Here is a 12,172-nt window from a genome sequence, read left to right on the forward strand (position 1 = left end):
TCGCAGAGTTTATTCAGGCCACATCTGCAAAAATTTATTTTAACAGCTAAACCGAGGGCCAAGATTTCTGAGACAAAATCTAAAATAAAAAAACCATATCAAACCAAAAAACAGTTTATAGAACTGTTAGCTGCCTGTAGGCCTTGCCTGAAGTGTAATTACGGCATTAAAAAAGTTGCATTCTACAGAAAATGGGAGCATGTTTAGTTTGTGGAAAGAACATAAAATATAATGCAGAACACATTAATGGTAAGGTCATTTATATAAGGCATTTCAGAGGCTGGAGTTGAACTATAAAGTCGCACGGGGTCAGTAAATTGCATGATGGATTTGAATGGTTAAAGACTGTAATTATACGCCTGGCACAGTTTCATAATGGACATAAATGCCATTTAAGGTTTGGCTTTTACACACATTGATCTGAGCCATTAATTAGAGCTAATCTATAGTGATTCAGGGAACATGTACTGCATGTGTCCATTTGTACACATTAGCCTAACAGCATTGGTGACGCTCACCAGTCAAGACAAATGCTCAGTGTGACAGCAGTTACACGATGTACCGTTCAAAAATATCTTATGCTCACCAGGGCTGCATCTAATTGATCAAAAATACAGCAGAAACGGTGGAATTATGTAACATTATTACAATTTAAAAGAACTGTTTTATATTCAAATATATTACATTTTTTTATTAATTCCTGATGGCAAAGCTGGCAGTCATGTGGATTCTTTGTGGAAATGGTAATACATTTTAATTTCAGGATTCTTTGATGAATAGAAACTTTAAAAGAAAATCATTTATATGAAATAGACATTTTGTGTAAAAATGTTAATGTCTTTACTGTCACTTCTGATCAATTTAATGCATCCTTGCTGAATAAAAGTACTATTTTCTCTTGAATGACCGCAAACTTTTGAATGGTGGTGTAAATTGTACGTGATTATTTTTTAAATGTATATTTAATTTAAAAAAAAAGAAAAAAGATTGCAAACAAACCACGCAGCAAACACCTGGAATACCCTAACAACCACATAGCAACAGTTTGGAAACCACCTAAAAGTTTTACACAAGCAAGCACGACTTATTTAATTTATTCATAACATTCCTAAAATGTAAAAATATATGCAGAAATAAGAAATAGCAGCGTACAACTAAACATAAAGACATACTAATATTCTAGAAAATATGTAGAGAATTACATAAACATGCACTCTGTTAAAAAAAACCCAAGTCGCTAGACAGCATGTTTTGAAAACCACTGATCCGATCATTGTTATTTTACGCTACTATGAGAAAATTTTACAGTACAAGAAGAGAGGTATATCACACCCTATTTATCTCCTCTGTTCATGTTTCAGAAAATGCCCATAAGCTACTTCACAGCGACACACTTGGACTAATTATGGAAAAAAACGCACTTAGTGGAACTGCTTCCCTCGAAACTTCATTCGAGCTTGGCCGAGTATGTGTTCGACCTTTAGTTGCACAATGATTTCCCCCCCTCTGGCAACAGGATTGGATGACACAGTGAGTCCAGAGCGTGCGCTAAAGTATGGGATTAAATTACATCGCAGGACTGTGGCAAAACGAAGAGGCGTTTATTTAAAGCTTTAATAAAGTCGAGATATAAAGTTGGTAGCTTCCGAGAGTGAAGGCTAATCTACACGAGCGAGCTGCGAGCCCAATACGAGCCGTTTCGCCTGTGTATGATGTGTGTAGATCTCGGTTCTCCTGGAACATGAAATAGTAACAGCACAGCGCTTGACAAACAAGGCATCTTCAGGCCTGCGGAGAGCGAAGGTAAACAGGGGACACGGGCTGATTCCTTCTGACACGCAAACCAGAGCATCACTTCCACTTAAGCAAGATGTGCTCTGGACTGGGCCTGCAGATGAGCATCTCCAGGGAGCACAGAGAGCAGGAGAGACAGCTCTATCGGTGGAGATCACAACGTGGCAACACATGCACCCCGAATTAGCATCAAAGCGCTTGGCAGTCTGGGGAACATCCGTTGACACTTCTGCTCGCCCCATGATAGCTCAGATACGCCGCTTAATCTTAAAAGCATTGTTCAAATGGGCGATTGCGAGAGGAAACTGTTTTGAATTATCGCAAGAAGGGCAGTCATTTCACTTTCCGCTTTTATTGTGCTTGTTTGGAGCACGTGAGAGAGAGAGAGAGAGAGAGAGAGAGAGAGAGAGAGAGAGAAAAGGGGGAAAACGATAACAGCCAAGACAAGTTAATCTCTAGCAGTCGCTTCAATTCAGAAGCACATAGGCTGTGTTGGAAAACAAGGGTTTCAAACTCGATAGCAATCAAGCAATTATGCACCGCGGGAGGGAACAACAGGCCGGCTGGGACACCCAGCGGCCGCCCCACAGAGACAACAGAACCACGTCTGCCTTTGCTCAATAGTCCAAAGGGGTTCCCCGGGTTCCTGTGCTGCATTCCTGCCTGTTTGCCATGATAAAGATGAAAAAGACCTGAAGGAGACAAAACAGATGCACAATGGTGCTCCTGCGTCTGTTTTCAACTCTCAGAGAAACCTTTTCTCAATTACCACTCGCAGTGGGAGCCCTCTGTCATCCAGGGCTTATTGCCACCCTGTGCCATTCATCTTGAATTAAATGGCTTAATCAATGCCAAGTCAGAGTGGAACAACATGGCAGTACAGTAAGTAATTACCCCTCTCCCATAGAGAACAACACAACACAAGCCTCTGCCAGCTAACTCTGCGCAGAACCCCACACCTGTGTGTGCACTCGTAAACACAACGGTACTGTTTAGTGCGACCGCTGGGATTTTACTGCTCTGCCAGTGAGTAAACAATGCCACATTTTATTTGGGACATTATGCACGAAAATCTATTACTATAGGTTACAAAATGTAAGGCAATACATAACTAGCAGTGATAACTAAGCGATATACCAAAACAATCTGATAAAACTGATGTAAACTGTACAATAAAAAATGAATACCTTTTTAAGCTCACCAAATGATTTGATTATAAATACAGTAAAAACAGTAACATTGCAATATACAATACAGAGTGGTGTGAACGGTAAACAGTGCTGATATTGGTGGAATATCTCATGGTGCTGATCGCCTCTCAGCCAATTAGATTTGAGGACCAGAACTAACTGTTGTTATGAGGGTGTATGTAAATGAGGGTGAGCAAATTATGACAATGTTCATTTTTGGGTGACCTATACATTTAAGTAGTCTCAGACTGAATTGTGAGTCTTTTTAAGGTATAATAAAAATAAATTAAAAAATCTGTTCAAAATAGTCCTTCATGGAAAATCTCATTCATGAAACGGACTACAATGTTACTACAGTGAGTAAATGCAAAATCAGGATGTGTTGTCAATTTATGGTCTTCCACACAGTCTTTCTCTTTCGTAACATTCAATATACTGCAAGCTCACAACCAGAGTTGTGTGAATATTAATTGAAAATGTCACGACACAGGAAGTTGAACTGGAAGGACATAAACTGAAATTCTCTCAGTAAGGTCAATAAACCTTCAAACTTCGAGGCTTTTTATGCTGTTTTCAAAGCCTTCGAACAAGGCTGTCAAGCAAACATTCAACTAAAAAGTCTAGTTAAAAATGAATTTGATGAATTCTTTTGAATTTCAATTCATCAATTAATTTTCTATCATTCAAATTCAAATTTGAATTGCAATTCTGCATTCTATTTCGTACTTAGATTCAAATTTAGGAACTGAATTGGAATCGGGCACACAACCCTGTTCACAACTTAGTTACAACATACCGTAATTTATTTTGCCATGGTTTTTATTTGGCCATAATTCACGATGCAGAAATCAAGAAGAATTATTAGGACCGAACATCATGAACATAGTTTGGATTTTCATTTTCATTCTTTCCAGTTTTTCTTATTTTTACATAACAATTCAGGTCTGAATAAGAACGATTCTTGATTCCCAACCCTATGTAAACCCTTAGGCTCTGTGTATACAACTAACAACATCAAAAATTGATTATAAAGGCGTACTTTAGTCTCTGTGCTGGATTGCAGTCTTTACTATGGGCTCAATGTCTTAGCGTGCAATCAACACAGGTAAAGGAAGTGAATGAGATAGAGCACTGAAAAACAGCAAACATAACAATTGATTTAATGAAACGATTTAAATGATCCAGTATGCGTCTTGTCGAAAATGGCTGAGAAGTGTTCATTAAAAGCTGGCTGAGTGAACTGGCAGCATCACGTCTGCTAAAATTACCATACATTAGCGCACTTACCTTGTTTTGTATGATTAATGAAGAGCGCTGCCACTTGCACCCTAAACGGCTGTACTGGGGCTAGTTTTAATCAGCCATCAGCGTGCACAGCGAAACACAGCACTATAACAGCCACTTTTACACAGGAATGGGCTATGATAACTCCTCTTTCCATATTTAAGAGAAAAGGGAGATGCAGAAGGAGATGCAGCACATGCACACACCAAAGACAAACATTTACACGCCTTCATATAAACACACACAAATAAGCAGAGAGAGTTTTTGTACTCACATCTGAATTAAAGCGAAGCTGACAGATGTTGCAAGAAATAACTAGCTTTTTCTTGGGAGGAATGGAGACTCCAAATGTGTGGTTGATTACAGCTTTCTGGACAGGGTCCATCTGGAAGACAAAGAGCAGAGGAACATTTAGGGTGCTTTCACACTAGAGATTGTGGTGTGGGCCAGAGTCTGTTTGTCGTCAGAGTGTGAATCGGTTGGCTGATGTGAAAGGGGTTTTCTAGACTCAGGTGGGCACTTAAAAAAATTAATAAAAAAGTTGGTTTGGGTACAGTTTGCAATTGGCATATTAAGGTAATATGTCCAATTTGTGGATATGAAATGCTATTAATAATGTTGAATTTGCATACTTTCATGCTTCTGGTAATACTTACTATCATACATTGCTCATAACCAGCAAGTATGCAATAAATTGATCAAAAGTGACAGTAAGTACATTTGTAATATAAAAAAATAAAATAAAATAAAACTTTTTCTATTCATCAAGAAAAATGTGTTTATTGAAAATTATTAAGCAGCACATCTCTTTTCAACATTGATAATACAAAAAAACATGTTTCTTGATCACCAAATACTGCTGAAAAATTCAGATGTGCCATCACAGAAGTAAATTACATTTAAAAAAATATATAAATAATAATAATTCTCCTTGTAAAGCAAAATACTCTAATTAGGAGCCCAAGTCAATTGCCTAAGTTGATAAGTCACAAGTCAATTTTGTGAAAAGTGCCACAGATTTAACTTTCCATCTCTGCTCAAGAAGCAGAGCACCTGTGTATGTGAACGTAAAGTTTTGTTGGTGAATTCAAAGTGACAAAAACATGAATAAAACAGTGAAGCTGGCATCTTCTTGTCATGACGTATAGTTACAGTGGTACACAGCTGCTGCCAGTACTCACTATGTTCTTACACCGATGAACGTTTGGACCAAAAAGTATAATTTGCAAAGAGACAAAGAAAATGAAGCAAGTATGAAAACAGCATTAGAATGAAAGTTAGAGAGACATGAATCAGACACACAGTGTCCTCTGCATTAGTCAGTCTCCACAGGCCTTGAACGCTAGGTGGAAATGAGAGCAATAAGGATCCCAAGCTGCAGGCGAGACAGCTGTTTAACGCTGAGAATCAATGGCAGCCTTGCTGGGCTCTTGGGCTCAAACTGATAGAAATAGATACTCTGATTATAAGGAGAATGAAGTCAGGAAAGCAAATATGAACACTGCCACACAGGAGAGCAACCAAGCACCTTTGTGGCCTTGATCGATCGCAGCTCCTCAAGTTATGGCAGCTTGTTATCCTTTAATCAAACAAATAATTTGAAATCCTTGCAAATAAAAGCCTTTTATAAACCTTTACAGATATGCACTCATTTTCTCCAATTAAGTCCTGAATGCTCATAATGTGACAGCAAATTGACAACAAATACAATTTGTTACTGCAAGAAAACACGAAAAGCTTGGGTTTGGTTTTAACATTCGCATGCATGTTTTAAAATCAAATGAACACATATTCTGATAAAAACAGCTACTGTCTGTCAGGGCAGGTGGAGCAGAGTCCCACCAAAACATGCATCCAAAACATAGGCCTCTAGGCTATATAAAGTGAATCCATAATACATTGTAATTGTGTTCAGCGTTCTGCAACAATTATTATTCAGATTTTCTAGATTATTTTAAGTCAAAGGGAGCTGATTTGGTGCTCAAAACCATTTCTTATTATTATCAATGTTGTAAACTGTAGTGCTGCTTAATATTCGAGTGGAAACTGTGATACATCAGGATTCTTTGATGAATATAAAGTAAAAAAACAACATTTATTTGAAACGGAAACATAAGCATATTTTTCCTCTGTTGGAAAGAAACTGTCTCAACAATTTGGTCCACCAGGAGGTGCCAATTATAAAGCATTCTTGAGGAATAATTATCTCAGTTCTTGCTACTTTAGACCCACCTGTAAAATGGAAGTTATTAATATCATTAATAAAATGAAATGCTCTTACACAGCTGGTGCTGATGGTATCTGTAGTATGATCATCAAAGCTATAGTGAATGAAATAGCTGAGCCATTTGCCCATACAATTAATTTATCATTACAGCATGGCATAGTTCCAAAACAAACTAAGGTAGCAAAGATAATACCAGTATACAAATCTGGGGACAAACGTGATTCTCAAAACTATAGACCCATATCAATTCTACCAACGTTGTCTAAAGTATTAGAAAGGGTGGTTTATTCGCGATAGATTACTTAAATAAAAATAATATACTAGAATCTTTACAATATGGCTTTAGGAAGAATAGCAGCACAAGTATGGCCATTTTAGATCTTGTAGAGAAAATATATGATGCTTTTGAGAGAAAAGAAGCCGGTGTTGGGGTCTTTCTCGATCTTTCAAAGGCATTTGATACGATTGATTTTCAAATTCTACTTGGAAAATTGGCGCACTACGGGGTCAGGGGTGTGGCTCTCCAGTGGTTCAGTGACTATGTTTATGGAAGACGGCAATATGTGACCTTAAATGGTATTGATTCCGGATTGGAAGATATAGTATTTGGGGGTCCCCAGGGATCTATTCTGGGGCCTCTTTTGTTCATTGTTTATATTAACGATTTTGTACATTGTTCCTGTGACGTTCATAAAATACTCTTTGCTGATGACACAAATCTGTTTGTATCTCACAAAAATGTTAATCATCTTGAAAAACTCTTAAATGACAGACTAACAGAAATAGATACTTGGTTTAAATGTAATAAACTATCGCTAAACATTAGCAAAACCTTTTATATTGTTTTTCGATCAAGTAGTCATAAGTACAGTGATTGTGACATTAACTTAAACATAGATGGTAGAGCTATCCAAAGAGTGAACGCAATAAAATTTCTTGGAATACATATAGATCAATTCATAAACTTTAAAGAACATATTAATGAGCTGGTTAAAAAACTATCTAAAATTGTGGGTTTGTTCTTTAAAGTAAGACATGTGCTCCCTTTGGACGTGCTTCTCTCCCTATATAGGACTCTGTTTGAGCCTCATTTGATTTATTGTAATATTATTTGGAATAATACTTACCCTACTTACACTGAGAAATTGTTGATATCACAAAAGAAAGCCATAAGAGCTATTTCATGGTCCACACGTAACTCTCATACAAATGCGCTCTTCCATAAACATGGACTACTGAAGCTTCCTGAATGTAATTTCTATCATAATGCATGTGCAATGTACAATGTTGTCAACAGGTTAAACATCCGATTGTGTGAGCTCATTCCATTATATACATCTTCTCATACACACCACACTAGACACAAGCTGCTCCTAAAAGGTAAATGTAGGAACTTAACAAGTGCTAGGTTTAGTGTATGTTACAGTGGTCCACAATTATGGAATGAGCTGGATACTAATTTAAAACAATCTGCTTCATTATCTATATTTAAAAAGAAACTAAAGCAACAACTACTGGAGAGATATAAACCCGAGGGATTTGCGGCTGAGAGTTAAACCCCTTTCTCTTGGTACATGGATAAATTCTAATTGAGGTACAAAGGTATCGTAACTGTAATTTTTTTTATTTATTTTTTTATTGATCTTTTTTGTCTGCTTAAGGTAACTGTATTTTAAATATCCACAATTTAAAGAATGGTCGTCCTGGCATTTGAAGTTGGACCGCTCACATAATCCTTACCAGGTGGATGGGGTGGTGTCGGTGGTGGGATGGACCCCTAATTATAAGCTATTGCTTCTTGGGAGTCCATTTTTTTCACAATAGAACACTATTGTTTTTCCTAATCAGTTGGTTAGGTTACATGAACTGTGGTGAGTACTATAGTAGTAGTTCTTGGCTGCTAAAAAGTAATATATATTGTAACTGGTCACCCTTGTTATTTTGGTACTTCCAACTTGTAACATATGCAATGTGTGAAATTGTGGAAATAAATAAATAAAAAATAAAATAAATAAATTATAAATGTATATACTGCCACATAATAAATATATTTTCTGTGAATAAAATACTCTTCTTTAACCAATAAAAATATGCCAAAAAACATTCAATGCTTTGTTAAAAGCAGAAACGATCAGAAATATTGGTAAGGAGGATTATTCAGTAGTTTCTAACTATGGTAGGGACACGTTCCCATTCTGTCCCAAATGTATGCTCATGGATCTGAGAATTTAATGAGACAAGAAAATAAACGGACAAAATTTAACAAGCTCTAAAAAATGTGCTGTGCAGCATCCAATAGGATTACGCACAGTGTTTCACTACTTCTCGAAGCCATGCATGAAACCCTGGCACGAGAGAGCTGACTTCTGAGTTTGCCTGCAAGCAATTTAACCATTTCACAGCCGTCTCTCTTAGCAGGAAGGCATTTCATAGCTCACTTGAAATACAGACAAAAGCAAAAAAACAAATACAACAAACTATTCAGCTTGAGACACAATTCTGACATATTTTACCTGGAGCAAATGGAGAGTGTCCATAACACACTTTTGTGTGAAATCACAACTGAGAGAGGAGTCCAGTGGAGAGAGAGACGGACAGAGATGTGGTGTGGCTGTGGCTTGCGCTCCGGCAGCGATGCACTGGAGATCTGTTCTCACGGCAACACCTCTCTCTCTCTCTCTCTCTCTCTCTCTCTCTCTCTCTCTCTCTCCATCTCTCAAAAACACACACACGCGCGCTCACTCGCTCACTGTCACCCTGCCTGCCTGCTGATCCTTGCATCTCAGGCTGATTAGCTCTGAATAACTGATGAGCTTGGGTAAACAGGAGTCAACTCTACACAGCCAATTCTGTTCACTCCTGATAAGAGTTCATATGAACTCGGTCCATTAAGAATTTATGACTGTCTTTCGAGTCGGATGGATTGCACCCAAAGCCTTAACTTTATTTAACTAAAATTGATGTTTTGAATTCTGCCTTATCTAGCTACCGGTAGATGTTTAGCTCAATGTCTCGAGCCCCGTTTGCAGTGAGAGCAATGAAATCACTGGAGGTCTGCAAGTGCCTGTGCTACTAGTTTCTAGTGTTGACAGCTTTGCCAATGTATAGAAATTAATTTCTGCATTTTCTTCAGAAGGTTATTTAGAATCTTATTCAGAAACGTATTTGCTGTCATTAAAATATTAACAGACATGTAACATATACACATTTGAGTAAATACCCTTTTTTCAAATGATTAATTATTTTATTTAATTACAATTATTTCAATGTATATAATTGACCATTGACAAAGACCCGCCCCCTTTAGTTACTGTTGCTATGTCCGACAAGCTACACCGGTCTCACGCCACACCATGTTCTCACACAGTGAAAAATACATCGCGGAGCAGAGAGGACACTGACAACACGCTGACAGACAGGACAGACCAGGTTACTTTTCGTTTACTTTTGATAATAAACATTAAACAAAGTCTCACCTTTCAAATTTGGTCATTTTTAAAAAGACATTTAAACAATAAATACAGTTTTGTGGCTCTTTAATGTGTCGTGACAGATCGCTGTGTTGCCTCAGTTAAAGCTGCTCATGGACCGATCATCTCTTCCTTCTAGTTAATTTATAGCATAAAATAAACATGAATGAACATAAGAAGGAATGTTGTTTTAACCGCGGAAAGGCGTCAGTACACTCCGTTTTTCAAGTTCAAATCCTCCCATGTTAATCTGACTGCTTTGTCGGACAAAATGGCGGATAGCGAAGTATGATTGGGCAGATCGCCTGTCAATCAAGCTCCCTGCGAAGGGTCAATTGTACATATAAATTAATATATTTATAAATTAATTTGTTACTACATTTAAAATATATATTTTATATAACTTTTTTATTGTTTATGTGACAAAACCTTGACCCCTTTGTATGACCGGCGGGAACATGCAATGATGCAAATGATGTCATCAGTAGCAGGTCACCTCTGTGAGTTAGTAGAGGTTGCTTTTGCACTAATTGTGAGTTCACATAAACAGGACCCCAGACTACCATCAAGCAGACTTGGGTGCATTTTGCTGATGCCATTTTATCCTTGGATAAGAGTATAGTGCTCTCTATTTGATTAGGGGACGGTACAGTGGACTAGCAGCCATCCATTCATGCCCTCTGCGGGTCACTAATGCAGTTCCTCACCGCTCCGCTGCGAACTCTACAAACCACAGTACAGAAACTTCCCCATGTCATTTTTTTAAAGAATCCAAAGTCCACAGTTGCAGTCTGTCAGTTCTCTGACACACTACCTGTTGTGCATGATGCTGAACAGCAGCAATCTGTAATTAAAATCTCGCTCTCCCACCACAGCAAGCACAACTGCTATCAGTGCAGGGAAGTTACAGGCTAAATATATAATGACTGTGGGAGATGAAGGGGTCAGGAGAGAAGATACAGCTGGTGGGGTTGCTGTGCTCTTCCTTAGCATGTGGCTGGAGCGTCCTGATTTGTAATTAAAATCTGGTGTATTGGACGCAGCTCAGCCTGCGCTGTTGTAACAAGTTCTACAGAGGGGGGAAACTGAAGACGGATGGGTTGCAACGTCCCTATGTGGCAAAAAAAAAAAAGAGCTCATGAATATTAATTAGTCTGCACTGACATTGCTCAGAGATTTCAAAACTGAAATGTCAACAATATGATTTCACATTAAATGGTCAATCAACTTTTAAATGTCAAACGTCAAATTACTATGAGATCAGAAATAACATAAAATAATAAATTAATACATGTAAATAAATGCTAAACCATCAGAACTGTAAACTAAATTGCTTTTTAATTCATTTGTTAATTTCATTCAATTCAAGGCATCAAATGAACATGACCATTTCACTTTATTTAATTTAATTAAATTTTTTTCATCTTTACACCAATCAAAATAAGCAAATTCAAATGTAAAAGTTGCTTTCTTATATTTGATCTGTCAAGATTTAACACATTTTGTTTTGGGGGCAGTCGTGGCCTAATGGTTAGAGAGTCACTGGTAACCCAAAGGTTGCGGGTTTGATTGTCAGTACTGGCAGGAAATGACTAAGGTGCCCTTGAGCAAGGCACCTAACCCCCAATTGCTCCCCGGGCGCCACAGCAAAAATGTCTTTCCACTGCTCCGGGCGTGTGTGTGTGTGTGTTCACTACTCACTGCTCCTAATGTGTGTGCACTAACTTGGATGGGTTAAATGCAGAGGACAAATTCCGAGTATGGGTAACCTTCACATGTCTCTTTCACTTTGCTTTCAATGGAAATGGACCACCCAGAGGCCATCTGACTGACATTTAAAGATCCAATCACAGTTTGCTTTGTTCAGCATCATGTTTAGGGGCGTAAAAATGTAAAGTCGATGTCCCTACAACGTCACACACTTTTGGAAACCCAACGTTTAGTTGATCCTGATAAGCGCTCATTGTCACAGATATAAACATGACCGCTTTCTTCTTCTATGAAGGGGTTTGGCGTCACAACGGATTCATTTCCAGGTGGACCGTTAAAGAATGCAACGCACACATCTCCCAGAAAACCTGTAAAATTCAACCATTCAGATGACGACTTTGAAACACCTGAAGAGTTTACAGTTTTGTGTGCCATACGCATTAGACGTTCAGCCAATGGTCCTGCAAAGAGAGCTGCAAAGACACATGAGCACCCTA

At 38.0% G+C, this 12,172-nt stretch overlaps 1 protein-coding gene across 14 annotated transcripts in view; it reads right to left on the reverse strand.

Annotated features, from left to right (window-relative positions):
• The window catches only part of znf385b (zinc finger protein 385B), a 118,051-nt gene that overhangs the window by 16,177 nt on the left and 89,702 nt on the right, over positions 1-12,172 (reverse strand). For all 14 annotated transcript variants that reach the window (XM_079618134.1, XM_079618132.1, XM_079618136.1 and 11 more), the window contains one exon: positions 4,543-4,653. In XM_079618134.1, the coding sequence (XP_079474260.1) occupies positions 4,543-4,653 (111 nt within the window). The remainder of the gene's footprint in view (positions 1-4,542; positions 4,654-12,172) is intronic.

The sequence above is a fragment of the Phoxinus phoxinus genome (assembly GCF_949152265.1).
Source record: "Phoxinus phoxinus genome assembly, chromosome: 7".
Taxonomy (NCBI): domain Eukaryota; kingdom Metazoa; phylum Chordata; class Actinopteri; order Cypriniformes; family Leuciscidae; genus Phoxinus; species Phoxinus phoxinus.